The sequence below is a fragment of the Passer montanus genome, unplaced genomic scaffold (genome assembly GCF_014805655.1).
Source record: "Passer montanus isolate IOZ18808 unplaced genomic scaffold, ASM1480565v1 scaffold15, whole genome shotgun sequence".
In the NCBI taxonomy this organism is placed as follows: Eukaryota; Metazoa; Chordata; class Aves; order Passeriformes; family Passeridae; genus Passer; species Passer montanus.
Genome location: NW_024362051.1, coordinates 7,788,624 through 7,805,312, shown reverse-complemented (window position 1 = coordinate 7,805,312; position 16,689 = coordinate 7,788,624). Strand labels below are relative to the sequence as shown.

The following is a 16,689-nucleotide window of genomic DNA, read 5'->3' as shown; positions in this document are numbered from 1 at the left end:
GGAGCGAGACAAAACCTGCACTGCACAGCTGACCTTACACATTGACCTGGAAGGTCAGAGGATGCCAGCTATGAAGACAAGGAGTTGAGCTCTGAGTAGGTTTGGACAGGGTTCTCCACAGGCTCTGGAGGCACTTCTGATCAGGCCTTCACTTTGCAATCCAAACCCAAGTGACCAGAGCAGATTTCTGGTGTGCAGATCTCAAAAGCAGCAGGAAGCACAGCAAGGTCCTTTTGGGATTAACAGGTTCCTTATGCTTCCATTATACCCTTCACACACTTCACTCACTTTGGCTGGAACTCCTGAGGAAAACCTTTATGACTCAAGTTAAAATATGAATTAGACTTCAAGAAGGTTTGAAACAGATACTGGATTTATTGGTCAGCTATGAGTAGGAAAATACATTGGTAAAGAAAAAGAAGACCCTGTATATAAATATAATACTAACTAGTTAAAATTTGACCAAGAAGAAAGTTCCACTGAAGAGAACAGTAAAAGCCCTTGTTTACCATCAGACCATATTCAGTTTCCCATTTATCTTATTGAAGAGCTGCCTATAGACAAATGCAACATTCTTTGAGCTTAGTGCAGATAATGTGCTGGTTTTTGTTACATGAATGGTAAACAAGAGTTAGTCCAGTGCATTACACATTATACAGAAGTACTGTGAATAAAGACTAAGATATTCTATTTTAGACACTACTTAAACATACCAAGACACTTAAGTGTTACAAATTTATGCAACCAAAAGAAAAGAATAGCAGTTAACATACTAAAAAATACTGTGTCCGGCTGGATGAGAAAGGCTTTGCTACTGAAGCGGTTAACTGAACTTTTCAAAGTTTTACAGTGTAATTAGTTTTCTTTTTTCCCCTCCCCCACAATGGCGTTGCAATTATTTTGTCTTTCATACAGGTTTTGCGTGGTTGAAAAAGCAAAGCATAAGCTATTTTCTAAGCCTGCCATAAAAAAAAAAAACAAAACCCCTTGAGAGATTTGCTGAAGTTACATCAGAGATGCATACAATGTTCTTAAAATCAGTTCAGTCCAATGCTAGCCAAATTTACCCTTAATTTAAAGCTGCGATAAGGACAAAATAATTACAACACAGCAATTTATATGCTCTTTCCCCCCCTACTTGTGTTATGTTAAAGCAGTAACTTGTGGTATTAGTCTTGTACTCTAAACAATTGTTTTATTTAAGGGTGTAGTTCAATTTACACTTTGACACCCAGAACTCTTGGTAAATGTAAATAAAACTAGACAAGATATGGCAGAGTGTATTTTAAGTGGAAAAAAGCCTGGTCTTACCTAAATAAATTCTTTCAACCCCAAGGATGTTCTGTGACTTTTGCTGTATGTGCTTTTACAACAAGAACACTGAAGGTACATTATGGCAACACCCAAAACTACCTCGAATAAAAATATTGCAAATAACCATTTCATGTTAAAAACTATGAAGCAAACATCTTGATTTTGTGAAGACACGGTTTATTGCCTTATTCTACGTTATAGCTGGAAATTGAGACTTTTGAGTTAGATTTGTTTGACACAAGAATGTATTTTCTTTGAGAGATTGTTTGACAAAGTTTATCTCAGCTCTGTTTTGGTGCCATCTGGTCTTTCCCTATTTTCAAAACATTTCTCCTTCCTTCCTTTAGCCCCCAAGTCACAGCTGCTGTCCAGTTAAAACCCAGTGAAGTCAAAGGAGTGTCTTCAATGGATTCAGAGGGTTTTCAATCAGGACCTGATGGACTACTATAAAAGCTGGAGGAAATGGTTATTCAAATGGACCCTTAGACCATAAGGTGACTAAGCAGGAACAGTTGTGTCTCCAAAAGCACAAGGGGCCATATTTTCACATGCTGTCATAAATTCAAATATTTTTTTAAGACTAAGCAATAGAGGAGAACACATACTGGATAAAGCTCAAACCTTTAGAATCTAACAAGTGCACTCAAGCTCCAGCATCTATTAAAGTAAATTATCCCCCTCTAAAAAAATACAAAATGAGTAAGTGCTTCCCTTCCCCTTCTGTAAAGCTTTCTGGACTCCTTACACAATCCAGATATCAGAAAAGAAAAATAGTTTGCTTAGTCTGACAAGCTAAATTGGCTCATCATTACTGGAAATTGTCATGATGTACATTACCAAGACATCATTAAGGAAACATGAGTAAAACACCTTTTATTCACACTTTACAAAAAAACCCCAAAAAAACAAACAGAAAAAAAATAACACTACGCATTAAATCTACTACAGCAATACTACCAGCATTTCAATGTACTGATTATAAACTGGACATGTTTGGTGTTTTTACAACTAAAACCAAAACAAGATAACCCCAAGAGATCAGGTCCCAGACAAGGATTCAAGATCAAAATTTCTTGTATTGAAATTTTAAAATGTACATTTTACACATCCGAACTGTTTGCAATTTTTACTTTGAGCTTAAAACAGAACAGTTTGAGCACACTTGTGTGCCAACTACTTCTCAATAAAATTTTGAATCATTATTACCAACCAATTCTCTTATATATAAAAAATTCACAATATTTAGAAAGTTTTCTCTTAATGCTCAGTGTCCTTTTGCTTCCCTGCCCGCAGCTGAAACAAAAGCTGTTTAAGACCAAGCTCTATATCCATTATTAATTTTTTTTTTTTTTACATTTATTATTGAAGTTGTATTACTCTAAGGAGATGATGAATTCTCCCTTTTAGGATACAAATAAACAAGTTAAATTTGTAAGCTGTTATATACTTGGCTTCATGACACAAATGGCACTGAGGGTACACTATAACTTCGGTCTTGCTTGACACTTTAAAATAAGACTTGGTCACTTTAAAATATGATCTGAAGAATTGTCTTTGGGACCTGTATTGAAAATGCATTTATTTTACACTGCTTCATTAATAGAAAATGTAGGGCTAGGTTTTTATCTTCAAGGAATTATACTTTCAGAAACTGAGGAACACACAAACGAAAGAGAATCCACATGATAGTAACTCTTAGTGGGAAAAACGGCACTGTGCAATGACACTGAAGGAAGCAGTGCATGGGCGTCAGAAGCTAGAAACTGTGTACCCATAACCTGAACATGTTCCAAAGTGTGATATTCAATGCTTCACAAAGGAAAAAAGATGCCACAGCTTATACAAAAGTATCTTCATAAAATTTTCACAAGTGTTAACATTATTTAAAAAAATAAAAGAGGATGCACAGGCTCTCTCTGCATGCACAGGCAGTGCTAGTTGAGAACAAATTTAAGCAGGCACAGTGGAGATAGGACAAATATTTAAAACAGAAATGAAGAAGCTGTACACAAGTATCCTAGATTTTACTTCGAAAGTTAGAGATGAAAAAAATGTCTGACTGTGTACACATCAGCAATAACTTCCAATCCATACAGGTCTACTTATATTCACTGCTCAGCTTATCTGTTCTGTGAGAACTCTATGCCTCTTTCTTTTTTTTTTTTAATCAGAAATAGAATGTATTTCATTATCTCTGTAAGTTATTAATATTTTATAGGTTTGGATTTTGAAAGCAACGTTCTCAATTGAACATAAAAAGTAGTATAAAAGGGCTAACGAAACCCTAACAGTGCAAATCATTAGCAGAGAAAACCTGTGACAACCTCTTTTACACGCTGGCCTTTATAACACATGAAAACAGATAAAAATTTAGCCTTAGTTTACAATACAATCATTTTCCAAATCTGATTTTTCTTTTTTTTTTTTAAAGTACAAAATCTCATAAATCAGGTTTTCTGTTGTTCATATACAATCAATAAAGGCTAAATTCAAATTCTATATTTTACAAACAAGTCTGAAAAAGGAGGGAGTGAAGTACGGAGAATGTTCTGTGGATGTTCCTACTGGCCTCAAAAAAGTAGTGCTACAGATAACTGTGCAAAGAGAATACACTGTATAACAATTCCCTATTTCAAGGCATGAAAATGTCACGTTGGAGAAAAGAAACAGGAAGGTTAATTGCAATGTATTAAAGAAAGGTGCAAATGCACCAATCGCTGTGGAACAGTATACAAAGTATATTGGGCTCAGAATTGTGTCTGTTGATAGCACCTGGCTTTTACTATGTCTTTAGCAAATAATTAGATTTAAGATTAAGATTATTAAGAAAAAAAATCCCTGTTGGCCATACCTCACTCCTCTATATTCAGATTTTACAATTGTACAAGTTAGATTGAGGTTGCCCTCTAAAATGTATTTGACTACCTCCTGCCAGGGAGATGGATTCCATTTACAGGAGGCAGGAAAGGCAGCAAAAGCTCCAGTTGTGCAAAAAGTGAGAAGTGGTCAGAAGGGATGAGTGGATGTGGACAACCACTTATATTGTTCTCTATTAACCAATGATGATCCAAAGGTCCAAGAATGCCAAGTATGTTTAGCTGAGGTTTAGAGTAGAAGATGTAATCAATAATACCCTAAAACAAGAGGGGAAAAAAGGATTTTTGTTAGTATTTATTCTTGTCTCAAGTTATTATTCTAAACAAGAGGTGAGCTCAGTGTTACAAGTAATGAAATATCCCATTCCTTCTCTATAGCACATCACAATTTAGGAGATTTCTTCCTCCCATATGCAGTGGGATGCTCAATATAGATTAGGAAAACAAAAGAAAAAGCCACCCTTTATCACTTCTGCTATGCTTTTGTGGGTTTCAATTTCCAACCTCCTAGAGAGCTTCAAATCACATTTCACTGATTTTTAAGAGGAAAAAAAAAACAATCTCTGTTTTCCCAATGGAGAACTTAAGACTTTTCCAGAAGCAACATGGATTATTTCCTTGCACTTGACAGCTTAAGTGCCCCTGTCATTTAGCTTGGAGTATCAAAACACAAACTCCTACTGTTTACAGGGAGGATTAAGAGCACCCCAACTCTTGCAAAGCTGTTGCAAGTTATTAAAAAGAATAAAATGGTTTCTAGGAGACTGAAGTGTTGGGCATTTTAGTTTGCTATGTTTTAAGTGTAAACTTGGTGAACTTAGCTACACAGCTTAACTTATATAACAACTTCACAGAGCAAATCACATTAGTCACACTTGAAAATGGAAAACCTTTCCAAAATATAAGCAAGCCCTTACCTTGAAGTCAAATGTGTAATTTGTATAAGGCATTAGACCATTCTCATAGGCACTCTTCAACTTGAAACCATGTGTAATTCTTCCATTTGTTGTCCCATTTTTTCCATTACAGCTGAAGTTAGTAAGACTTTCGTTGTATCTCAGTTCTTTAAAATCTTTGTGGTTTGTTTCCACTCCACCAGTGCTCAAGTACTCAACAACACCTGTGAGGAGACACATTACAAACAAGAAGGTATTAACAAACATTCAGCACATAAATGTATGTAGGTACTCGAAGTCAGACTTTAGGCTTTATGTAATCAAAACCTTAACAATACACAGTACAATCAACAGCAGTTCTTTTAAAATACTGCAGGGCAACCTGTATCAAGAGCAAATGTCACCTAGAACAAAGAGACCCACTCTGATTAGAAAAAAAAGAGAAGATTAATAAGATAGGGAAGAGGAAGATGCAAAAAAAAATCAGAAGTAAAATTCTATCAATGCTAGTTACTGGCTGCCTCTTCTTGCTTTTATGCTCAGGTCCTGCTGTTTAATGTTCTTCAGCTAAAGTGTTGCAAAAAAACCAACTTCTGAAACACTACTTCAAAAGAAGGTAACTTTAAAGAGGCTGCAATGCCAAACTGATTAGATTTGTGTCACATAAAAAGATGGTTGTGCCTCACTTTCAGAATAGCTGTGTTAAAGTTCTGGAAGGTAAAAGAAGCAGTTAAGTTGCTCTGAACACACAATGAGACACGTGAACTGGTCATTGCAATGAGCACTAGTGATACTGGCCTTCCTTGGATCAAAAAGAATCCCATTTCCATTACTGCTGAGCTCCTTAAAACCCTAAGAGATGTTAAGAGTTGCCAAGATGAAGCCAGAAGGAAGGGGACCGGGAATGGAGATGAAGGATGGCTCTTGAGTACAGCACTTCAGCTGGGTACCTGAGCGAGCAAGGTGGCAGTCACTGAATGTGTTCTTTCCTTGCACTTTATAAAGCTGCCACCAAGTCATGAAACAAAGTCCCATGCTAATAAAGCACTCTGGGAAGTCCCCATCTGAAGGGGATGTATTGAATTTTAGAAGTGCTAAAACATGACAGAAAATGATTGTATGGTAGCAAATTTAAAGGTAAAATATCTTTTCACACTAAAATTAGGAAAACCAAATTAACAGCAACACACTCATGTTTCCAGTTATTTTTGGAAGATATTTTAAAATACAGGAACAAACAGGGAACAAAATCACAGTGGAAATGCTTCAGAAAGCCCAGACACAGCTCCAGTACAGAACAAGCAATAAGGTCACTCACAAATGAAACAGTTCTCTCTCCTCCTTCACTCCTACCTTCTCTCTCCTCAGCACCTATAGAGCTTCTATTATCAAACAATGCATTCTCCAAACAGAAAAAGTGACAATTGTTACACACTTGAAATAGTGTAAAGAATAAGAAATAGAACTCTTACCAGAGTCTGGTAGAGAATTGAGATCTGCACACAGTACAAGTGGAATGGTTCCAAGCTCTCCCGAAACACCAGGTTTGAGACTACGAGAAGCTTTATCAATAATGTTCTTTACCTCGGACAGGAACATCATAGTCTGAACCAGCTTCACATCAGAATAATCTGGGTCCCAATGCATATGTGCATTAGCTACAAGAACTAGCTGCTTTTCCATCCCAAGATGTGGCTTTCCAGCTAAAATTTAAAATCAGTTATTTATTTGAAATCAGTCAGCGACAAAAAACAGTATTACAAAAATTTAAACAAAATGTTTAAGGGGACAAAAAAATACCATACCAGTATGACTTCAAGAGGGTTAAAATCATTGGAATGAAGAGGGTCAGATAACTCCTCTTACATTTAACAAGTGTTTTAGTTGATAGAAAGCATTAGGAATGATATTTCACATTCAAGACCATTAGCAGACTATCTTGCTACATGTAATGCTTTTGTATTAATGGAAAATTAACATAAGTAATGGATAATCCTAATTACAGGCAAATAATGTTTTTCTAACAAATTACAGCAGCTTTCCTCAGGCTATAATAGCAAACAGGCTGTGTTCATATCTTATTAGGCAGCAAGCTCTGCATTCTAAGTTTTCAACATTCTAAGTTACCTCTCTTGCTGGAAGTGTTTCTTAAAAGGCTTGTTTGCTACAATCTGAATTAATAAAATATCATTTTGATAAATATAACACAGGTTGAGTAGGTTCCCACTGTGATACTTATAAAGCCAATTTACATTTCCTAAATTAAGAATGGCAGGGCAGAACAAACAGTTTGTTTAGGCATGACAGCAAAGAAAATAAGTTAAAATTACAGAGATACACGATCCAGAAACACACAACTAACACCACCTGATTCTTTGATACTTGTACATAGTTTTAAGAAAAAAAACCCAAAACCAAACAACAAAATCACTCAAATTTTTTTTTCTTTTTTCCTTAAAAATACAAGTGGGGGAAAAAAACCAAACCTTCATCATTAAAGCAATATGACTTTTCCCCAAAATTCTCTTTGGAAATAAATTTGTCTGAACATACAATCTACCAAGCCAAATTCAGCTACAGAACCTAGTTTCTCTTGTTTATTGTAAAAGAGTATATTTTTTTTCATTTACAAAATACCATCTATTTAAAAAATACAAGAAATGGGACTTACATGACATTTCTATCAATTCCTTTCGCAGTTCTAACAGAACAGCGACTCCAATGTTATCTTTTGTCATAACCCTGTTCAGCATAGCCTCTGAACCTTCTGAGTTTGCCATTGCTAGTTGATTGAACTCAACAGTATGCTTTTGGACCAAAGTAAATCTGAAAGAAAAACATCAAATGGAATTGTTTTCAGCAGCCAGATACAGTTGGAAATGTTATCAGTAATTCTCCTTTTAATTGAAGCTCAAACACATTTATGATGTCAAAATCTCAGCCAGTCACATAATTTCATAAAATCCTAAATTGAAATCAAGTGATATAGTTTTCATAGCAACTTTCATGTAGTCTATAGTACCTTAGTTACAATTAAAATATTTTGTTTATCTAGAGAGGTATTTTAGAAAAGTCACGCTTGTTTCTAACTCTGCATCTGTTCCTAGTTCCTAGTTTCAATATGCAGATTTAACAGAGAGGGAGTAAATAATTTTCCAAGCCACTAGGTTGCAAACCTGGCACCTACATTTACTTATGGATACACAGGAATGCAAGCAGGAAGGGACATTATTACTATCACATCCAAAGTTGTACAAGTGCAATATGACACAACCAGTAAGTGCTGCAGCTCTTAAATGATCAGGGCTTTTTTACAGAAGTGTGCAGTGATCCCTTGTTGTTTGCTTTACCAAAGGCTACTGTATCAAAAAGTCAACGTCACCTGAGGCCTTATTTCTGCAATTTGGGGGATTCTGAATTCCTTTACTCAAAAAAACAAAAGGCAAGAAAATCTGCTTCATTTTTCATGACTTCCTTAATTTTCAATTATTAGACTCAACAAGTGAAAGATAATTCAGTGAACTCCCAACCAGCAGTGCTCAAACAGAATGAAATCTCATTCAACTCAATATTTCAAGGTTAAATTTTTTTCTGTTAATTCCACACATGAATTGTGTGAATGATCTCTGTCATATAAACCAGTCTTTCTAGGGGTAGGAATGCTCTTTATCAAAACCCTACAAAAGGACAGTTAAAGCCCAGCTGTATGAACTGTAAGACCCACCTGAGAAATTATGTAAAAGACAACAAGAGACAACAGAAGGCTTAGCAAACCACATCACTTACTTTTCTGTTTTGAAAAATATTGCACAACCATCAACATGTTTTCTTTCCTGTTCTGACATTGTCCTAGCTCTAGATTTTGGACTGAAGAATCCATTGTAGCCACGTTCTTTCAATTCTACCAGGAAAAAACTGTAGTACTGCTCCGTTTCAACCTCCTGTAAAGTTAAGGCAGCACAGCATGAATGTACTATTAGCAAAATATAGAAGACAAATATTATTTAGACTCTTCAGAAGTGTAAATCACTTTCAAATTAGATTTAAGAGGAAAAAAATCTAAGAATTAAGTACATCAGAGAATGCAAATTCAAGAGCAATATCCCTATTTTAAGAAAATATAAATGAATTTCTGCAGTCCCTGGAGTTATGATTATCTCAAGCCTCTTATTTGAAAATGTGTCAATTACAGCCCCACATACACACACAGGCACAAAGACACCCCCACCAACATTGCTTTGATCAGAGGCTGCTGGTTCCCATTCCAACTGCGGGGGCTGAGAGCCTTCTTTTGATGTCAAGCAACAAATAATGTTCTAAACATCACTTCTTTTTCTTTTGTTTGCAGAAGGTTTTGAAAACAGACCATTTACTAAAAATACACTTAATGTGAAGAAACCAGCACATGGGAACAGAAAAGGAAAAGAAAGAATGGTGCATTTTTTTTACCTGCAGACTTATGATGTCAGCATTGCAGCTCAGTATTTCCTGCATAATGGCTTTTTTTCTGTATTCCCAGTTCAAGGCCCAGGATGGACAATAGCCATACAGCTGCCGGGTGGCATATTTGTCACAGAGGACGTTGTAACACATGACAGAGAACAAGGCTGCAGAACAATAATTTTACTTACACATTGATAGATTTTAAGAAAAAAATACAATTATGTTCTTGACTTTTGTCTTCTGCAAATTTATCAATTCACGCTTCATTTGTTTCAACCAAAACACAGCATGTGTATCGGTGCTAAAAAAAAATTGTTAGTTCTTCTAGGGAGACAAATTACATGTTTGGACTTATGGCAGCTGTCTTCTAGCATTTAATTAGGAAACAAACACCCCCCCTTTATATGGTTAACACAGTGAAGAGCAGAAAAATGTGTTTTATGCTAAGTGGTGCTGTACTGTGAAAAACCCAAAACAAACTAAGTGTATTTGAACACTTGTATTTGCCAGCTACACAAAGGTCTGCAAGCCTACAATTAGATTCTTTAAAATCTACCTCAATTATTGCCACCACAGACTGTAACAGATCCATAGGCAGGGTGAGGATCCTTTCACACAAAGAAAAAGTGTAGGCAAATTAACCCCTCAAATATTTCCACCTCAAAAAGCCATTCAGGCATAGGACAAGAAATATCTCCTCTCTGTATTAATTTGAAACAGAAGCAATAATGAGACAGGCTGGGGCAACTTGACAGGTAATCCAGCAGCATGGATTTGGGGGCTTGTTTTGTTGGGTTTTATAGGTTTGTTTGTTTTTAAAAAGCACTTAAAGAATTTGTAGTACAACAATGAGATAGTTGGAAGCTCCTCTCAAATGTAGAAGAAAGAAACAAAATCACCGTTTGAAGATATAGAAAATTGAAGAAAAGAATCTTGGTCTGGCTAGGGTCAAATTCTAGCATTTTGAAAAGAAATAAATAGGAGACAGCAAAACAGAAACTGCATTAACATTGTGATCTTTGAAGCAATCACCTTAATAATGGGGAGAATTATCAGTCCTGAAAGACGTGACACTGAAATAATTGAGAAATACACTAAGATTTGTGGTGGGCAGGTAAATAGAAAAGACTGTATTTTAAATAATTTATGCCGGAAAAAAAAACAGCAAAGAATTAAACATGACCTGAATCTCACCAGCAAGAAAAATGTTGAATCAAGGATGACACCCTGGTAACTGAAAACAACTGTACGGTTTTTGGAAATCATGCTCAAATGCTTCTATTTTTTATTCTTCAACAAATGTTAAATTAAGCCTGTTATAATTCCACCATTTAACTAATTGTGGACAACAGTTTCAATTCCTGTGAGGGGGACGTTAATTAAAAATAAATTACTTTAGAGTGAAAGATTGGTAAATCTGGAACAGGTGTTCCAACTGGGATAGAATGACTTCAGCTGGCTGGTCAGCACTGCACAGATGATTGGTTAATTTAAGCATTAACTTCTTTTCCAGTAAAGATCAACAGCTTTTATTAAAAGGAAAACAGAAGAACTGAGAAATCCTTGAAGTGTTACAGTACCTGTTGGTCTTGTACGGTCTGGTTCTTGCAACATGATCCAGGATCTTGGAGGTGGCTGTTCTGTCGAAACTATGGGAACATTTTAAAATAGAGATACAACAAGTGATAATCACATTTATTTAACACAGCAGAAAGAAATGTTTGAAGAATGATCACTTACTTCTTTTTGCAGTACCTGCCAAATTATCAAGCAAATAATTCAGTAGCCGTCGTGTCCCATCTGGTTCCTGATACAGGTTCAGAATATCCTGTGTAAGTGGGTTTCCTACAAACCAATTCACAGGAATATTGAATAAAATATACAGAACTATTGCAGACATGCATATCAGTGTTGAAAGCTGACATCTTGGAGACAAGATCTACTATGAACTACTTGGGGATTTCAGATCTCAGGTCTTCAGTCTCACAAAACTCTGCATGTGTGGACAGCCCTAGTGAAGTTTAACAACATTCCCTGCTGATTCTGCTGTGGGACTGAGCATCCCAAAGGTGGTGCTTCGACCAAGAGCAGTGAAGAACTTGTGGTACAACAGGCAGAGCTGATGAGCACAAACACAGGAGCCACCTCTGCTCAGTGTGAAACATCCCCCAGCAGTTGATCTGACAGTCAGACCTCAGCAGAGACTCTGCCATCTGCCAAACATAAGCAGATTGAAGAAGTTGTCATGGACAACACACACTGCACGTGCCCAGTTTTAAGGGGGAGATAAAGAGACTTTTGAGACTTAGCAGTGTTTAGAGGAATTATATCTCTCAGTGCTTCTGATTTTGTGACTCAAAATTCTCCAAGGCCAGCAATTTCATAGCTAGAATCATAAAGTTCAGGGAAAAAAAAAAAAGGAAAATACTTAAATTGCTGCTTGCATGAACAGCACAGAACCCTGCAGCTGTACAAAGGATGTTCCCTTTCTGGCTGGAGATGTACCACAGTTAACCACAGACTATTTCTTAGTTAAAGCAGAATTTCATTCAACCCCCATGCAAGAAACAGAAAGCTTCTGCACAGTCTGCAAAACGAAAAGGAAACCTCTTTCTATGGGCACTGCTCTGCCAAACCCGTTATTTTTCTAAATAATCCCTAAGTAACAGTATTTACAAATGTGGAGTGAGCAGTTTCATCTGGATTGCTAATCAGTAACATTTTCTGAACCAGCAGACTACAGCCATTACAGCTCAGCAGCAGTATCACTAAGCAAGCACAGACACCAAGAAAAAAACAGCAGTACCTTTCAGACCCAAAGTCTGTAACTGGAACAGTTTTCCCAGCTCAAAAGGTAAAACTCGTAACAGGTTGTTATTTAAATGTAGTTCCCTGTAGACAGAGCAAGAATCATATGGGTCTGAAAACAGAGCAATGTTTATCTGCAGCAGTACAAGAACTGAACTAGAAGAGAATCAATATAGTAGCAAACAACAATATTGAAAAATTCAGAGACCAAACAGCAATTGTTAAGGAAATCCTGCTGTACTCAGACACACACACACACCAGACAAAACACATTATGTTGAACTACAGAGGAAAGGATCTGTTTGAGAGTTTTATCTTAAACAGTCAGACATTTTGTGAACATTAGCAATAATTAAACACTTTAGTATCTACAAGTGATGATGCAGTAACAGCTCAGAGAAACCAGACCATGAAACGGGTCAGCTGTGATTAAGAAATAAAGGGAAATTATATCCTTGAAATCAAATTTAAAAATCCAGGATCTCAGCAGTATGATTACAGCTACGGCATTACCATGCAGTAGTCATTTACAGAGGTAATTTTCTGTTGGTTTGGGTTCATAATTTCAGTGGTAAGACAAAATATGTGCTCTGAAACTCACAAAAGCAATATACAGACAGGAACAGAATTCATGTCCTGAATTCTGATATCCTAACAAATTAGGCAGAAAAAAATACACTTTTCACTTTCCTAAACGGATTCCCACTAATCAGTGAAGACTTTCACAGAATCAATCAATATAAAGTTGCTGCTCAAAAGTGTTTAGAACTTGGTACCTAGAGACTTGACAAGTATTTCTGGGCAACAAAAAGAAAAGGAAACCTGGAGGGCAAGAGTTAATTTAATTCTAATAAAGGGAAATTATATCCTTGAAATCAAATTTAAAAATCCAGGATCTCAGCAGTATGATTACAGCTACGGCATTACCATGCAGTAGTCATTTACAGAGGTAATTTTCTGTTGGTTTGGGTTCATAATTTCAGTGGTAAGACAAAATATGTGCTCTGAAACTCACAAAAGCAATATACAGACAGGAACAGAATTCATGTCCTGAATTCTGATATCCTAACAAATTAGGCAGAAAAAAATACACTTTTCACTTTCCTAAACGGATTCCCACTAATCAGTGAAGACTTTCACAGAATCAATCAATATAAAGTTGCTGCTCAAAAGTGTTTAGAACTTGGTACCTAGAGACTTAACAAGTATTTCTGGGCAACAAAAAAGAAAAGGAAACCTGGAGTGCAAGAGTTAATTTAATTCCTGTTGATTTCTACAGAACAGCATTTGAGGGTTTCAGTGTCTTTCTTGTCATAAGCAGCCCAGAAGTGACCCAGGGATTTGATTGTAGTGTCAGCACAGGGGGGCAGTCACTGCCCTGGTCGTGCTGATCCAGGCCAGGTGCCATCATCAGCTTTCTCAGCCACCTGGGCACCCGTGGCTGATGTTCAGCTGCTGCTGAGCACCCCCACCAGGCAGCTTCCCAGACACTGCTCCCCAAACTGGAGCACTGCTGGGTTGTGACCCAAGTGCAGGGCCCAGCACTTGCCCTGACTGAACCTCACAGCACTGGCCCCAGCCCATGGGTCCAGCCTGTCCAGATCCCTCTGAGAGCCTGCCTGCCCTCCTGCAGATCAACCCTCCCACCCAGCACTGTGTCATCTGCAAATGTACTGGGGGTGCACTCAAGCTCTTTCAAGCATATCAAGAGCATCTGTTTTACAGCTGAGCTTTCCAAGATAACATGTTACACTGTTTATTTTTCTCTCCTTTTTCTGCAAAGATCAGAAATCCTACTGCTCTGACATCTCTTTTTTCAACTACTTGCAGTAAAAAGGGAGATGAAAGGAGTCTTGGGAGAGCTCTACAGTACAGACCAAACCCAGAGCTCCAGATGTGGGAGCTGGGAGAGCTGTTATCAGTTCTCAGTGTTGAAAGCACAAATGATCTCTGTGGCTTGGGATATCAGCAATGCCCACGGTTGAATTACCGTTAGTTTGAACAACTTCCCAGAATCCAGGGGAAGAGTCTGCAGCAACACCAGCCTGGAACACAAAACCCTGGCCCAGCTGGGACCTGCAATGTGTTCTCGCATAGGATGAGCTTATGAGCTTTTCTTCACTTACACTACAGTAAAAAAAAACACCATGGAGCAGCTGCAATTAACTGAGAAGCACAGTGGCTTTGCACATTAGAGAACTGGGCTCAAATGCTATGTTTGGGTCATAAATAGAAAGCTTCTACGATCCTAGACCTTAGCTACATATTTCACATTTACAAGATTTACCCTTCTCTGCTCAGAAGAAACTTAGGACATTCAAGAGCTGAAGCTTCATAGAATCAGCCAGAATAAATCAGGAGAAGTGTTGGGAAGAAGGCATAACGACTTGACATTACTGATGACTCTGCACTGCTAAGCTATCTCCATGTCACAAGTGTTACATTTACAAAAATGTTTTAAAAAGAAAAAGACTGAAAGGAGCTAATTAAGTAGAAGGATGAATTTGAGACTATTCCAGTAAATTTAGGGTTGCTACCTCACAATATCCAAGGAGTTGAATAAACAAGGGAAGAAACCTGTTAGTAATAACTGCTTTTAATTGAAATAGTAAGGCAAAGAACTAGAGCTTAGAACAGACTCCTCTCCAGTTGAAAGCAACTATACAACATGCTACAAAACAGAGCTGCCAATTATACTTCAAAAAGCAAGGTCTCTTTGCTCAGCCTCCAAGGTTGAGGCTTGAACTGCTCTGGAATTTGAGCTTTTAGCACCAATTTAATCAGCTAGTTTAATCCTCTCCAACAGAGCAGACTTTTCTAAAGGGGAGGAAAATGCAATGACAGATATTTCTGTGTGCAAACTTGCTTTGCTTCCAATTTCATGAAAGCTGTGCTGGCAGTCCATTGCTCTAGCATTGCCTTTACTTCTAATAACAGTCTTGTTACTTTCAGACTGTATTTTCTGGATTTGAGAAAGCTGTTCAGAACTATCTTCAAAATTAATAGCAATGAAGGCAATTACTGGCAACTGTCTAATAAACCCAAGATAAGGCTCTTCCTTTTGGTCAAGGGCAAAAGACTGTTGCCTGTAAATATTTACTCTTACATAAATAATTTATATATTTATGTAACACTGTTTTTACAAAGTAAAATGCTGCAGCCTTAAGTACAGTCTAAATAGGCACCATTATTCATATTTCACTTCCAGGCTAACTTTGTACATCTTGACATTGCAAAACTGAAGGGAAAAAAAAAAGCTTGAAAAGCTGTGATTACAACATTTTTTTCTCCTCCTCAGTTTGCACAGGAATGCAGTTACATCACAGTAAAGGTGGGGAGGAGATGACACTGACATACTGGATGACACTAGATGTTGCAATTGTTATACAATAAACAGAACAAGAACTACTGTTAAGTATAATTACTAAATGTGAATAATGAGGAAAACGTTGTAGTTAACACAATCATAAATGTTTAATCTGATCTTTTTTCTACCTTACTATGAGTTAAAAGCAATTTTTTTTGGTGCTTCACTTACTCTTTCAGACAAACACCACATAAAACATTTGTAAAAGAATCTGGAAAGAGATGCCTGAGAGGAAACCTGACTTGGAAAAATGTAAATGGGCGATTGCCATGAAACCAAGCACTTGTGAGGCTCATTCTGTGCTGCCACACATCAGAACAGCAGATCACACAAAAGCCAGCACTGCCAGAGCTGCACAGCCCACAGCAAGTATTCAGAGAGGCAGACAGGAAGGGAGGAAAGGGGAACTGACTTATGCTGAAATTTGAACTGTTGCTACAAAGGCAATAAAAGAACAATTTTAACTCCTGTTAGGATTTACATACCTGAGTGACACCATGTTTCCGAGCTCTGCTGGTAAACTGCGGATTTTATTAGAGGACAAGTCCAGATATACCAGATTGTGAAGCTTGGCAATGTCTGAAGGAATACGGGATAAGGAATTGTCACTGAGATGCAAAGCTGTCAAATGGGTCAGTGTCCACAATGATGAACTTAAGCTTCTCACTTTCCCTGTGGAAGAAAGGTACAAGAGAGAATATTTAAAATGCATAGATTTAGCAATAGCACATTTCTCAGGTATGTATGGGGCAAGGGAATTTGAGGGGGAGTTTTGCTAGTGGGTTTTATTATTATTTTATTCAATGTAAATTCCATTAATCACCAATTCTATAGATGAAAAATTTGTCATTGTGTTAGAAAATGCAAGATATTGCCAAGGATGCTCGAGGTTGTTTTTCCCAATCCATACTTAAGGCTTAAACATCTGTCTTTATCTACTTCCATACAAGACAAAACATATTAACTAGCTGACCATGAATTTATC

General features: G+C 37.1%; 1 protein-coding gene across 2 annotated transcripts in view; it reads right to left on the bottom strand.

The window, feature by feature from the left end:
- Positions 1-355: 355 nt before the first annotated feature.
- Positions 356-16,689, bottom strand: part of CNOT6 (CCR4-NOT transcription complex subunit 6) — a 33,591-nt gene continuing 17,257 nt past the window's right edge. Inside the window, exons 3-12 of one of the 2 annotated variants that reach the window (XM_039701252.1) lie at positions 16,190-16,376; positions 12,336-12,421; positions 11,285-11,374; positions 11,110-11,178; positions 9,536-9,693; positions 8,873-9,027; positions 7,758-7,912; positions 6,559-6,789; positions 5,108-5,310; positions 356-4,448 (exon numbers count right to left, since the gene is read on the bottom strand). In XM_039701252.1, coding sequence (XP_039557186.1) covers positions 4,236-4,448; positions 5,108-5,310; positions 6,559-6,789; positions 7,758-7,912; positions 8,873-9,027; positions 9,536-9,693; positions 11,110-11,178; positions 11,285-11,374; positions 12,336-12,421; positions 16,190-16,376 — 1,547 coding nt within the window. In that variant the 3' untranslated portion in view covers positions 356-4,235. Of the gene's footprint in view, positions 4,449-5,107; positions 5,311-6,558; positions 6,790-7,757; positions 7,913-8,872; positions 9,028-9,535; positions 9,694-11,109; positions 11,179-11,269; positions 11,375-12,335; positions 12,422-16,189; positions 16,377-16,689 lie in introns of both variants that reach the window. The other variant, XM_039701251.1, reaches the window with a different exon arrangement.